Source organism: Prionailurus viverrinus, chromosome B2, assembly GCF_022837055.1.
Source record: "Prionailurus viverrinus isolate Anna chromosome B2, UM_Priviv_1.0, whole genome shotgun sequence".
In the NCBI taxonomy this organism is placed as follows: Eukaryota; Metazoa; Chordata; class Mammalia; order Carnivora; family Felidae; genus Prionailurus; species Prionailurus viverrinus.
Genome location: NC_062565.1, coordinates 117,916,669 through 117,932,165, shown reverse-complemented (window position 1 = coordinate 117,932,165; position 15,497 = coordinate 117,916,669). Strand labels below are relative to the sequence as shown.

At 40.7% G+C, this 15,497-nt stretch overlaps 1 protein-coding gene across 10 annotated transcripts in view; it reads right to left on the bottom strand.

Moving 5' to 3' along the window:
* L3MBTL3 (L3MBTL histone methyl-lysine binding protein 3) overlaps window positions 1-15,497 on the bottom strand; it is a 128,119-nt gene that overhangs the window by 37,960 nt on the left and 74,662 nt on the right. For all 10 annotated transcript variants that reach the window (XM_047859554.1, XM_047859548.1, XM_047859549.1 and 7 more), the window contains 2 exons: window positions 8,291-8,405; window positions 6,877-6,979 (listed from right to left, as the gene is read on the bottom strand). In XM_047859554.1, the coding sequence (XP_047715510.1) occupies window positions 6,877-6,979; window positions 8,291-8,405 (218 nt within the window). The remainder of the gene's footprint in view (window positions 1-6,876; window positions 6,980-8,290; window positions 8,406-15,497) is intronic.

Here is a 15,497-nt window from a genome sequence, read left to right as displayed (position 1 = left end):
TCTCTCTCTGTCTCAAAAATAAATAAAAACGTAAAAAAAATTTAAAACCAAATTCATCATCTTCAATGAACTCCCTTCTTCTGAAGAAAAAAGATAAGAAATACAGCCAGCTCCTCCCGCTATTCTCAAATCTCTGTTCCCGAGAAAGGAAACATAGTAGCCAAGTCTCACATTGTCATCTTTAACTCTGTTCTATTCTTTTTTTCTTCACATTGCGTATTTTTATTGCAAATTTGTCTTCTTAGCATTTTGTGACAGCGGGAAAAAATCCACATACAAATCTTTTGAGTTCTTTTGGCAAACAAACAGTATACCTAGAATCCTGCAACCGTCATGTTTCCCTCACAGTGAAGCACCTGGCTTTCCAATTACTGAATATCTATCTGTACATCTACCTTAAGGTTTTATCAGATACGAAGAAAGTGAGGAAAATGAGAGTCCTGTTCTTAACCCCGCCCGCTCCCACACTGGGAAGATCCATGGTATTCTTAGATGGGCTACGTCCCCAACTACAGACTAGACTAGAGTCATAGTTGACAAGTCTTGGAATGTAAGATCCAGGAGAGCAGCCCCTTTACCTATCTGCTGAATAAGTGAAGGAAGAATCTCTCTCTCTCTCTGAGATCCCCACAGATAAACTTGGACAGCTCACAGACTGGCAAGACTGCAGACCAGGAGAAGACTTACTGTCTATATAATCTTCCTGTTTTGATTTTTAGGGCCAGAGAGGAATTCAAAACTCTCAACTTGAAGTAGAGGAAGTGATCGCAGCCCTCCACACAGGGATTTGCTAATGGGTCAGGAGGATCTATCAAGGCAGGATCTATCAGTTATCGATTTTACATTAACACCCTCTCTTCTCTCGAACCCAGCATTCTCTCAGCACCTAGCATTCGGACACCTGCTATGGGATAAAGGGGGAAGCCAGTGGGTTCCCAAAGTGGGAGAAGATAAAAAACAAGGTGGGTGGGGGGATGCCACAAAACGCAACTGAAGTGTGCTCCAGGGATAGGGGATGGCCATCCAGAGGGGTGACCAGTGCCCTGGACAGAAATCAGGAACCCGGTCTAAACATGCTCTGCTGCTCCATCCACTCCTGGTTGATGAGTAAGCACAACTTGTGAGGCTCCGTCTTCTCACTCGTAAAATGAGGATGCTAACAGCAGCAATTTCCGTGGCTCGAGCACATCACACACACACGCTAGGCGCTTTTCTTGCACTTTCTCACTTAACTCCCACAACCCCAGGAAGCTGCTCCTCGTCCAATGATCGTTTTGCAGATGTAGAAACGGAGCTTAAAAAAGGGAACTTGCTCAGTGTCAGTCCATCGGCTCTTGGCAGAGTCAGATGTTGAACTCTGGCTGTCCCCTGCCACACTGGATGGGGGCAGATAGTACCCTGCAATAGCAAAGAATGTCCTTATCTTTAATCTGTGACAATCCAAGCCATCTCAGTACCATCTTCTAGCCAGATGCTGCCGTCCTCTAGCTAGTATGTATTCTGCCCATACTTAACCTCTTGGCCAGTTTCCGTGTTCTCACATTTACAAAGTTCATACAGTTTTATTTATTTATTTTTTTGTTTTGTTTTGTGTTTTGTTTTTTTAATTTTTTTTTCAATGTTTATTTATTTTTTGGGGACACAGAGAGACAGAGCATGAACAGGGGAGGGGCAGAGAGAGAGGGAGACACAGAATCGGAAACAGGCTCCAGGCTCCGAGCCATCAGCCCAGAGCCTGACGCGGGGCTCGAACTCCCGGACCGCGAGATCGTGACCTGGCTGAAGTCGGACGCTTAACCGACTGCGCCACCCAGGCGCCCCCAAAGTTCATACAGTTTTAAAAGCCAGTAACTTCACAACTCACCAGTGCCGATCAAACTTCTGTGGAGTTAGTGGGTTCCCATCAGGCTTCTAATCATCTCCAGTTTCTCATGTACTAAGCAGCGTATGTCACGTATACATGGGTACACACATGTATATGTATACACGCAACTCTTTACCATTACATAGTTCCTCAGGGAGCAGAGGAAGAGATTCACGTAGGATTACACAACTATCTACCATACGAATTGTATTAGAGTACACGCTGTTCTATTAGCAAACAATTCCCTGTCAGCTCTACATACAAATATCCCACCAGCCCCTCTAAGGAGGCAGTTTTTCCCAGGAAAGACGGGTCCAGCTTATTAGAAAGGTGGAAGGACTGTCTTCTTCACTGCTCCCTACGTCACCTTTAAAATCCTTTTCATTGTGAATACGTTTATTTAAACAATTAGGTAACACCTGTGGTTTTCTAAATGATCGCATAGTCATTGTCACACTCTGTCATGACAAAAACCTGTAAAAAACATGAGGCAGGCTCTATCAGGCCCCTGTGCTTTACGCGAGAGTCCAGGAGTTACAAGTAGAGACTTAAGAGCCACACAAGCCTGGGTCGAATCCTGGTCCTACCACTGTCTGACCCTTGGGCGTGCACCTAACTGAGCACTGACACGAAGTAGGCACTCAGTAAGTGTATGTTCGATGCATGGATGGATGGATGCTGAAATAATATGCTGTTTAGAGTGTGCAGGTGTGTGTCCAAAGGTACTAACTTTTAAAACTTTCCATGGACTTTACCAGTACCTTTTAGAAGCTGTTGGAAATACTCTCCATTTTTTTTCTTGTTTATTTTCTCCAAGATCAAATCTTACGTAGAAAAGATTTACTTCTGAAGGCACTAGATATGCAGAATATCTACTTTCATATAACGTTAGTTCTCTTTTCATCACTTCCCATTCTTTGACCTTTCAGTAGCCCAAATGAATGAATCACCAAAGGGAAACACCATGATAAAACCCAGATTAATGCTCCCTTGCTAGAGACAGGAGTAAGCAATCTGACTACTGAATATCCCTGGGGATAAGAATAATGTCCACATTCAACTCACTCACTGATTATTTACATTTCAACATCTGAAAACATAACACTCTCAAATTTCACTGCCGAGACACATGTTCTATTTCTAACACCTCTTACATCAAATTCAACTATTATAATTTTTCAGAGAGGCAAACAACAACTGCTAGTCAAAACATAGCCTTTTGCTTACGTGTTCATAAAATGGATTATTCTTGCTAAAAGAGCAACTTTCCTTGTTATCTAAGCAAAGAATGCATGTTTTGATTTATGTAGTCTCTCAGTAAATTAATCCAAAGAGAATTTTCTCATTATGTTTTCCTAAACACAGCATTCTCAGCAAGGACAAAAATAAGTGCCAGTGAAATGAACCTTTCAAAGAATATCCATGATGTTGCAGCTCTTCCACAGTCTACTAATGAAATGGAAAACCGGCTGTGCCTGTGAAGGATTAATATCCTTCCACATACAGAGCTCTGAGTGTTGTAAACCGGACAGCACAGCCAGGGAGACTCAGGAGAGCCAGATGAAAGGGCCAAGAAAAATGGAAGAGACGATGCAGCAGGGCCTGACAATGGCTGTTGGGTGCTTTGAACGGCATCCCGAGGCTCTTGTCAACCAATAACTCTGGCCTGGACTCACCCACAGAACTGCTAGTTGTGCCCTCCGTATGGCACAGAAGCAAATGCTGCTTCTTTATCAACACATGTCTTTGAAGCCATGAGGTCAACTTCTTTGAGTGGAAGAAGGACTGGTTCCAATTCCACTGAAAGGTTTCTTTTTCTTTAATGTTGATTGTTTTCCTTTGAGACAGAGTGCAAGTTGGGGAGGGGCCGAGAGAGGGAGAGAGAGAATCCCAAACAGGCTCCACACTCAGTGCAGAGCCCGATGTGGGGCTGTATCTCACAACTGTGAGGTCATGACCGGAATTGATATCAAGAGTCGAATGCTTAACTGACTGAGCCACCCAGGTGCCCCCACTGAAAGGTTTCATTACCACATTTCTCCATAAAAATCTTCCACGATTCTCCTTGTAATTTCCTTCTTTTTTTTTTTTTTTTAACATTTATTTATTTTGGGGACAGAGAGAGACACAGCATGAACAGGGGAGGGGCAGAGAGAGAGGGAGACACAGAATCGGAAACAGGCTCCAGGCTCTGAGCCATCAGCCCAGAGCCCGACGCGGGGCTCGAACTCCCGGACCGCGAGATCGTGACCTGGCTGAAGTCGGACGCTCAACCGACTGCGCCACCCAGGCGCCCCCCCCCCCTTCTTTTAACAAATACAATACTGCATATCTCTAAAGAAATGCTCCAAACATAATCACTTAAACTTTGTGAAATGTCAGTGGCCCAGCTGAGGAACCCCCAGAGGTCAGTGGCACCGTTGGGAAAAGGTGGCCATAATGAGTGCCAGCCCATCAGGCAGGGGACAGGATTGTCACCAAAGACCCTGCCGTGACAGCAAACCTCTCTGCTCAGACCTAAAGCACTACTAAAGAGATGATGGACATTGCTGTAAGGTGGGTTTCCTTCCCAGAAGGCCAAAACAATTCTTTTTGTAATTTTCAACTGAACCCCAATAGCGCGATCTCAATTTTCATGCAATTTGAAGACTTCTTTATTCTTTTCCTTCATAATTTGAGCAAACTACCTTCACTCCAATGAACATCTTGGGGTTGTGCAGTAGAAAGGTACATTTGACAAAGGTTCAATATTAGTTACTGCTTTGTATCTTATGTTTAAATTAAATTATGTGTAGCTTTCATATTTCCATTAGTCCCTGAGTTCTTTGAAGGTTGGGTCTATAACTAATTCATGGAGCAGTGCCTTGTGAGGCAGCCAGAGGGCAGTGGTCAACAGCACAGATAGACTGGGTGCCATTCCCTGTTCCCCTCACACCAGCTGTCTCTCCAGTGCCACAGTGGCCTCATCGAAATTTGGAAAAGGCACCCCTGGGTGGCTCAGTCAGTTCAGCATCCAACTTTTTTTTTTTTATATGAAATTTATTTTCAAGTTGGTTTCCATACAACACCCAGTGCTCATCCCAACAGGTGCCCTCCTCAGTGCCCATCACCCACCCTCTCCTCCCTCCCACTCCCCAACAACCCTCAGATTGTTCTCAGCTTTGTTTTGTTTTTTTAATTTTAATGTTTCTTTATTTTTTTTTTTTTCGAGAGAGAGACAGAGTGTGAGTGGGGGAGGGTAGAGAGAAAGGGAGACACAGAATCTGAAGCAGGCTCCAGGCTCTGAGCTGTCAGCACAGAACCCGACGCGGGGCTTGAACCCACAAACCACAAGATCATGACCTGAGCTGAAGTCGGACGCTTAACCGACTGAGCCACCCAGGTGCCCCATGTTCTCAGTTTTAAGAGTCTCTTATGGTTTGGCTCTCTCCTTCTCTTTTTTTTTTCCTTCCCCTCCCCCATGGTCTTGTGTTAAGTTTCTCAGGATACACACAAGAGTGAAAACATATGGTATCTGTCTTTCTCTGTATGACTTCTTGATCTCGGCTCAGGTCATGATCTCGCAGTTGTGAGCTCTAGCTTCACATCAAGCTCTGTGCTGTGGGCACAGAGCCTACTTAAGATTCTCCCTCTCCCTCTCTCTGCCCCTCTCCACTGCACACACAAGCACTCTCTCTCTCTCAAAACAAATAAATGAACATAAAAAAAAATCGGAAGAAAATAATACTAAAACTAATAGGGGTTTTTTGAAGGTTATTCATACTTGTAAAACAATTAGAGCAATATGCCGTGTGGAGTAAATACATGCTCAATAAACATGAGTTATTATTGAAAAAAACTCAAAAGTATTTACTGCAGGAAATAATTTATTAGTATATAATGGAAATTTAGCATGCTAATGAGTTATTTCTGGCATGTAGACTTAAAACATGTCTGAAAATAATCCAGCCACCTTCACTCAGCAATACTGAACAAACTTTTAAGACATGACATTTTTAACACTCTTCCAACTAATCATGTAACTCCAGGTTTACACTGAAAGGGATTTTTAAATGGATATCTGCAAATGTAATCAGCACCCTATGTTCACACTATTTACTCTGAAACAGACTGAATCCCATATAAACCCCACAAGGAGTGTTGCAGAAGGAAGATAAGCAATATTTGAGGATGCAGAGATGAAATAAAGAAAGAGGAGAAAATAATTACACCCATTTTACAATTCCTATGAACTCCTGGAGGCACGGGCAGCACAATCTTCAGGTTTTTCAAAAGACCTGGATTCACAATGGGCACAAACTAGATAAACAAGGGATCCCCTTCCTCACCAGGCAATCCAATTAACTTGCAGTTAGAACATCTACACTGACAAAGGATTAATACATCTCTAAACAGGTGATGCTTTTGTTCCTTGAAAACCTCAGTGTTCAGCAATATATTTTTAAATGTCTGCAAGGACCCCCACATTGCCTAAACAGTACATCACATTTCTAATGTATAAATTTGGTTTCTTTTTGAAGTTCCTGAGGGGGTCAGAGAAAAATATTGTTTTGAATCAGTGCATAGTTTGACTACTCATATCTGTGCTTCTTGTGATCTGTGCTGATAATCTGTGATAATCTCAACTCTCATTATTCAAACTGTTGCATCCCCCAATCATACCAGATTTTACCAAACAGGGCCTGCCCTCTTCTCATTATTAACGGTCAACCCAGAGTGACTCTTTCAGAAGGTAAGTATCTATACAACTAGTCTGGCTATCAAGAAAAGGCAAATAGCTAGAGCAAACCTATTTTAAACTGTGAATGCATTTTCTCCCAGAAACACTTAACTAAAGACATACTCCTCGTTTTTCCAGGATCACCATGGTAACCACATTTTTTTTTTTTTAATAGAAAACTACCTCACATGTATTTACTATGCATGGAAACCACGATCTTATACACAGGTGGGACAGGCACCTTCTATCTGACCACGTAAGGAATTCCCACTTCAGTGGCAGCACCACATACCTGTGAGGGCCCAGGTGTCTCACTCTCTTAAAATGACCAATCCCTTTACATCCTGGGGTTGAACATCCGCCATGTTCTGAAGCTTCCATTAATTCTAAGGAGCCTATAAGAAAGCAAGGGGAAGAAAAAGAAGAGAAAGGAAGGGGCATAAAGTTAACCAAAGGCTGTGAAACAAAAATTACAAATATCTTAAAAGTCTTTAAAGATTTTTCCCTATGCTTTTGTTCACACTATTGATCTTTCTTCAACAGCGAAATGGTACACTTTGATCTAACCCTCTATCAGTGCTATAAGTTCCAGAAATACCTAATTGTGAATTAATGAGGAGATGCTAAACAATCTTCAAGTAAATAACATAATTAGTTTACGAATACTTGTACACTGAAAATTTCAAACATGCTACCCCCTCCGTGTTTTTATAATGCTCCCTTATGCTGACCACTTATGTCCCTGTGTAATGTGCTAGACTCTGTTCTAAGCATTCCCATATATACCTCTATGAATATATATATACACATGTATCAAGTCTTTGGTCTTGTATCATTTTGTCACATACAAGGGATAGCACCAATGTGCACTATTCTGAAACATTTTTTTCTTTGGTCTTTAACTTCATGTCTTAAAAATCTTTCCATCTTAATGATAATATTCTTTATGATTGTCGCACAGTGTCTGCATCATGAGTGCACCAGAATTTAACTAATCTTTGTTTCCAAGGTTTGTTATTTTAAATATACTGCAACAAACAGCATGCATGTGGATTTCTTTACTTTTATGCAGCTTGTACATGAACCTGGCAACAAGTGAAGCCACTAAAACAGGGGACTGCACACTAAACTTTTAAAAATCCTACGATAATCTACTGTATTTTCTACATATTTTCTGCTACAATGTATATGCTTTCCTTCAAAGTTGAAATCATAGTATGTCAAATCCGCAGTGCACATTTAAAAAAAAAATTGAACTTAAAGGGACTCTGCCCTGAGGTTACTGTAAATCACATGCAGTTTTAAGCAACAATAGATAGGGAGAGCCTTTTTACACTCTGTCCAGTTTCTCCCAATGGTAACATTTTGCAAAACTACAGTATAAAGCCACTACTGATACATTAGACTTTAATAGCCTAAGAGAACTGTCTTCCAAAAATTCAGTACCAATTTTGAAAGGTGATGAGTCCTTCTAAATAAAAGTTTAAAAATCTACATAAACTGTGCTTTTCAAACATTATTTTTTTTCTTTTATGTTTTTGTGACTACCACATAATGGAAAATGTGGGAAGAAGAACAGGATTCATGGAGAACAAACGTACAGGGGAGAAAACAGTAGAAAGAAAATGATAGGAGCAAAGAAAATATTAAGCACCCTACATAAGAAAACGGAAACATTCAATTTAAGTTATCCTTGCGTCTCTTACTCAAAGGAGGCTGAAGAGGATGACCGGTTTTTGAACACCAGCCCACAGGGTGAATATCAGGGCAATCTGCATCTACCCAGTAATCATAGCAGCTGTTCCAGCCGTCAAAGTGAACCTGGAAACAAAAGGAAATTACCAGTACAATTCATAGAAAATTCCTACCATTAAAGTTCTAGCCACCATATAACCATTTTTATTTTCTTCTAAAGTATGTAGATTCAATACCAAATAACATTTTTTAAAAGTTTATTTAAATTGCTTCATTTCCCCTATGCCAAAAAAGGGCCTTTCGACCTATCTTCAAATGATCTGTTCATCAATAAATGTCTTGCCAAAGACATCATTCCAGCGGTACTTTTATAGATATGTGTGTCTTCCAACACACACACACGAGTTATGAGTACATAACGTCTTCATATGAGCCACACCAAAGAGCCAATAAATATTACTTAAGTAACGAATAAATCAGGAAGGGAGGGAGGATGGGAGTGGAGAGGAGAAAGGCAGGAGTACCTTTCACTTAAATGTCAACTCTCCCAGAATTATGCTAAAAAGGCTGTTTATTTTTTTTATTTTTATTTTTTTCAGTATATGAAGTTTATTGCCAAATTGGTTTCCATACAACACCCAGTGCTCATCCCAAAAGGTGCCCTCCTCAATACCCATCACCCACCCTCCCCTCCCTCCCACCCCCCATCAACCCTCAGTTTGTTCTCAGTTTTTAACGTTTATTTATTTTTGAGACAGAGAGAGACAGAGCATGAACAGGGGAGGGTCAGAGAGAGAGGGAGGCACAGAATCGGAAGCAGGCTCCAGGCTCTGAGCCATCAGCCCAGAGCCCGATGCGGGGCTCGAACTCGTGGACCGCGAGATTGTGACCTGACCTGAAGTCGGACACTTAACCGACTGAGCCACCCAGGCGCCCCTGTTCTCAGTTTTTAAGAGTCTCTTATGCTTTGGCTCTCTTCCACTCTAACCTCTTTTTTTTTTCCTTCCCCTCCCCCATGGGTTTCTGTTAAGTTTCTCAGGATCCACATAAGAAAAGGCTGTTTAAACAGGGGCGCCTGGGTGGTTGACTTTGGCTCTGGTCAGGATCTCACGGTCTGTGAGTTCGAGCTGGCATCAGGCTCTGTGCTGACAGTACGGAGCCTGGAGCCTGCTTCGGATTCTGCGTCTCCCTCTCTCTCTATCCCCACCCCCCCACCCTGTTTGTACTCTGTCTCTGTCTCTGTCTCTGTCTCTCTCAAAAAGGAATAAACATTAAAAAAATATATTTTTAAGTCTGTTTCAACAAATTCAATGTCCTACTAGAAATACACCTGGTTTATAAAATATCTCTCCATCAAATGCATGTCTAAGTATCATTTTTTCTCTCAGAAATAATTACACTATCTCTCAAAGACGTTTTATATGGTGGTCGGAGCCATCTTTATCAGCCACCGTGTGAAAGAGCTATTGGTCTTTCAGGCAGGGTCACTAAGGATCAGCTATGTGTCTTTTAAGTATTACATGTATTTTATTTTTTAGGATGAAAGGATATACTGAAAGGCTATATATATTTCACTATTACATCAAATTTGCCAGCTAGACCTTTTTAAGTCTGTGAATCTCTTACTAACAAGACAACAGATGCCAGATAGATAAAAAATACAAATGTGTAAGTTCCAGAACAATGCAGGAGTGAATGTATATGTAATCTCAGAGTAGGAAACCATAGTAGGCAAGATACCAAATTCAAAACTCATAAAAGACTGCTCAATTTGACTACAGGAACATTGAAAAAAAATTTTTTTAATGTCTATTTGTTTTTGAGAGGGAGAGACAGAGCGTGAGTGGGGAAGGGGCAGAGAGAGAGGGAGACACAGAATTCAAAGCAGGCTCCAGGCTCTGAGCTGTCAGCACAGAGCCTGAGGTGGGGCTTGAACTCATGAACCATGAGATCATGACCTGAGCTGAAGTCGGACACTTAACTGACTGAGCCATCCGGGTGCCCCTGACTACATGAACATTTAAAACTTCACAGTGGCAAATGTTACCACAGAAAAGGAGGAAGATCCATGAGAAACTTCAAAAACACAGTTATTATATATGTCACAATGTACTCTGTTCTTTAATTTATCCAAATACCATATATCAACATAAGAAGATTAAAAGCCCAATAGAAAGATGAAAAATAGATATAAATTGCTCATAAATAAGAAACTAAACATAAATGATTAGTAAACATATAAAATGATAATCAATTTCACTTATAACTAAAAAAACCCCTACAAATTAAAACCACAAGATGCAATTCTTTCAACCTGCCAAAAATGTTCCATCTTGGTGATTCCCAGAGCTGGTGAGTATGAGCATAAAAAGCTTTCTCAAGGAATGCCGACAGAAGTATTAACTGGCAAGTATTTCTAGAGAGCTATTTGCAACAACAGTCACTTAAAATATATCACTTCTGACTTAATAACCTCAATAACCCAACTCATTGTAGTAGAAAACAACCAGAGTATCTACCATGAGGAGACTGGCTAACTAAATTATGGCATGTTTGTATGACAGAATAGAACAGAGTTGTTAAAGTGTGTGTGTGTGTGTGTGTGTGTGTGTGTGTGTGTGTATTTAAAATAACATCCTTTGCAATGAATCCACTTTCTCAAGCTTAGAAATCAATTAATCCTAGAATCAAAGCCCACTGAATTCCACACCTGGAAGAAACCACACGTATTATCTTAAAGAGAAGAAGAGTTCACACAGCTAGTTAGGAGGAGTAACCAAACCTAAAATTCAAGGACCCAAATAAAATTGATCATCTTCCCATACACTGAACATAAAAGCAGCACTTACAGAAAAGTACTTAGGGGCGCTGGGGTGGCTAAGTTGGTTAAGCATCAGACTTTGGCTCAGGTCATGATCTCGCGGTTCATGGGTTCGAGCTCCGTGTCGGGCTCTGTGCTGACAGCTCGGAGCCTGGAGCCTGCTTCGGATTCTGTATCTCCCTGTCTCCCTGACCCTCCCCTGTTCACACTCTGTCTCTCTCCCTCTCTCTCAAAAATAAACACTTGAAAATTTAAAAAAAAGTGCTTAACTCAAAGTAACCCTTTCCTTTCCCCTGATCAAAAACAGTGTTCAACTAACAGTGAGAATAACATTCATGATAATTTTGTAAAAATATCCATTTATGCTATCAATGCCATCAATAAACGAGCAGACACAACTTAGAGTGTTTAGTAAGTTTTAAATGTTCTAATTCTTAGCTAATCAAGTGATTATTTTACTAGAAATGTGAAACTCTCATGTTTTCCGATCTTACTATTCCTAAATTCCATTTCTTTTATATTGGAATCAATGTTCACATAACCTATGTTCCATTTGTTGTATATAAACCGCTAAATTTTTAAAAATTAGGTATCTTCCTACAGCAAACATACTCAGTCCTAAGAAATAAACGGTTTTCCACCCCAGATACATTTCACAATTACCTATGATGAAAAGGAAGAAGAAATAAAGGAAAAAGAAAAAAAAAAGTGTTGAGCTTACCTAGGAGATTTTAATCCACAGCTTTGGTTTGGGTTCTATGCACACAGAGGTCGTTTACTCAACTTGTAAGTAACTCTGGTGTGCACTCAGAACTGAGACCCATGGATACCAAATTGTATACTACTGGGGCACCTGGGGGGCTCAATCTGTTCTGCATCCAACTTTTCTGGGGGGCTCAATTGGTTCTGCATCCAATGTATATAAATAGTACATTATTGTACATCGATATAGTCCCTAAAACTGTTAATATCATCATAAATAAAAGGATTATTTTTAAAGTTTCCTCACACATACCTTTAAAAATGTTTATGGTAGATCTATCATATCTGGTGATGATGCCACAATGTTTCCTAGTTTTCATTAAAACTGACATCTCAGTTTGGCAATGAGAAGTCCCCTATCTAGGATTAATACACTTTAGATACTATAGATAAATCTAATACCTTCTATAATCTAGGTTGGTAGACAATCTGGAGAACTATAATAGTTTAAGGGTTCAATTTCAGAGATAAAATTTAGTTTACATATTATGAACAGAGGTAACAATAAAATTCTGAGAAGTACCAAATACACTTAAAATGCTATTTGAAATTATGTAAAAATTAATGTATGCAAACATTGATATTAATCCTAATCGAAATTCTCACTGTAGAAGCTCAGATGAAATAACTGATTTAAACCTTCATCTTTCGTGGGGCATCTGAGTGGCTCAGTTGGTTAAGCGTCCAACTTTGGCTCAGGTCATGATCTCGCAGTTTGCGAGTTCGAGCCCAGTGTCAGGCTCTGTGCTGACAGCTCAGAGCCTGGAGTCTGCTCTGGATTCTGTTTCCCTTTCTCTCTGCCCCTGCCCCACTCACACTCTGTCTCTGTCTCTCTCAAAAATAAACAAACATTCGGGGTGCCTGGGTGGCTTGGTCTGTTGAGCATCTGACTTCAGCTCAGGTCATGATCTCCAGGTTCATGGGTTCGAGCTCCCCGTCGGGCTCCGCACTGACAGCTCAGAGCCTGGAGCCTGCTTCAGATTCTGTGTCTCCCTCTCTCTCTGCCCCTCCCCCACTCATGCTCTGTCTCTCCCTCTCAAAAATAAGTAAACATTAAAAAAAATAAAAAATAAATAAATACTAAAAAAAAATTTAAACTTCATCTTTTGTAACTTTTACTTTTCAGGCACTGACATATTAAGAAGTTTTAAACAAACAAAAAATCAGACACTTGAGTAATGTTAAGTGATAGTTTTACTCTTGCTGGGGACTATTTTGAAAAGAAATCAAATGCCCAATAAACAACAACAGGGAAGGAAGATAAACATACAACATGAAATATTTAAAAATCTTACAAACCCCAAAAAGACACACAAAATATTTATAATACAAATGTTCCACTTTAAATATACTTATACATAAAAGCAATTCAGCAATAATGATGTATTTAATAAAAATTCTAGAGAAAATAAGAGGATTATGGATCGAAGTATAGTGAAAAAGACTTAACTCACACATATTTAAAATTATAGCTTAGGAAATTGGATACATTTTCACCCAGAAGCATCATTTGGACCCTTTATCAAACCTTAATACATGTTACTGACAGCTTATCAAGAATGAGACAGGGGCGCCTGGGTGGCGCAGTCGGTTAAGCATCTGACTTCAGCCAGGTCACGATCTCGCGGTCCGTGAGTTCGAGCCCCGCGTCAGGCTCTGGGCTGATGGCTCAGAGCCTGGAGCCTGTTTCTGATTCTGTGTCTCCCTCTCTCTCTGCCCCACCCCCGTTCATGCTCTGTCTCTCTCTGTCCCAAAAATAAATAAACGTTGAAAAAAAAAAAAAAAAGAATGAGACAGATAATATTTTAGAAAGCACACTATTCCTTAAAAAAAAAAAAAAGGAAAGAGAAAAAAGATTTGGTTGGATTTTCTGTTCATGTGAAAGGCAACTCAGTAAAACACACTTTAGACCCAGGGGCTTATCTCCAATCTCTTCTGAAATTAAAGCTATATTTGAAAAGGTATAAATCCAGAAGGACCAATGGAGAAGAAAAGCGGCTGACAGGTGAGAAGTGACAGTGATGTGTGTGGAGGGCGGAAACAGGAGGAGTGTTGACCTACAGGACAGGGTGGGTGGGTCACGGCCCAGGGGTCTGTAGAACAGGCCTGGAGCCCACTGGTTGCAGACCCCAAGGAGGACTCACTCTGGAGGCAGCACACAGGAGAGAAGGGTCCTGAAACACAGCAGTACTGACTCACAGTCAATATGGAGTAGTTACACGCCCTCGGGCTGCTCCCCCACTCCACCCAGCATGGTAACTGCCCCTTCAACAACCCAGGCAAAGAGCAGACATTTATCTTGTAGAGAAAAAAATTCCCAAGGCTCTCAATTCTAGAACAGACCTGAACGGGCAATGGGCTGGACAGAAAGCACAGGAACTTGTACAACCAAGAGCCGTATATTCCAACCCAGCCCTTCTCTTTCTTGCACAGCGACCGCCAGGTTCACTCTTCCCCAGGGAGGACTCTGGCAGAAACCGACAGGCTCCAGAGAAGGACCCAGATGCCAACCAATGGGAACGTCCCTGTGAAAAAGCTGGCTCTTTTGCTTTCTTACGGTGAAGTCTGCTGGTCTGTAAGTCCCACCACGAAAAACAGTTAACTTTATGAGTGCCTTTTCTTAATGCAGACAGTCAGTCAAGGACTTGATATTTGAGGAGAGGCTCCAATACGACAGCAGAAATTTGGAGGAGATAAGCAGAGGACAGAAGAAAAACCATCACTAGTATCCTCAGATAAGAAACAATATTGCTTCAAGAAATAAAAAGATGATGCCATTTAAAAAGGGGGAGGAGGCTAGAAAATAGGAAAAAAACTCTCAAAAATTAAAAAAATCAGAATTGTAATTAAAAATGCAACATAAAAATATTTTTTTAAAACATGGGGTGCCCGGGTGGCTCAGTCAGTTAAGTGTCCGGCTTCAGCTCTCTGTTGTTAGCACAGAGCCCCTTTTGGATCCTCTGTCTCCCTCTCTCTCTGCCCCTCCCCGCTCACACATTCTCTCTCTCTGAAAGATAAATAAACATTAAAAAAGTTTTTAAAAAAAGCAACCTAGGTTTTGAAAAATAGAGTAGATATCTCTCTAAACAAGTAGAATAAAAAAATCAGAGAAGCATAAAAAGAAAGTATAAGAAAATCAAGGGGTCAATTCAAAAGGTTTAGCAACCAGAGCTGCAGGTCTTCCAGAAAGAGAAGACACAGGATGACAACAGGGAGTCATCAACTAGTAATACAAGAAACATGTGCAAAAACTGGAGGACATGAAACTCCACAGTAAAAAGCCCGAGTACTCTGCATGAGTACTCACCCAGAGCAGAGCAACTGGTATGGCCTTAGAGGTCTAAGGTCAGTCGATATGGATGTGAGAAGACAGCAGAAAAAGGCTTTCAATTTCTGAGGGAAAATGGCTCCCTACCTAGAATTCTACACCTAGTCATAGTATGAATCAAATGTAAGACTAGTAATATTGATATTTCCAGATGTGCAAGGAGCCAAAAGCAGATGCTTTTCATATACCCTTTCTTAGAAGGTTACAAAAAGATGTGTTTCAACATGATAAGAGAACACTAAGAAAAACAAGTATGTGATTCAAAAAAACAGAAATAAAGGAAGAAATAACGGAAGAAAGAAAGAAA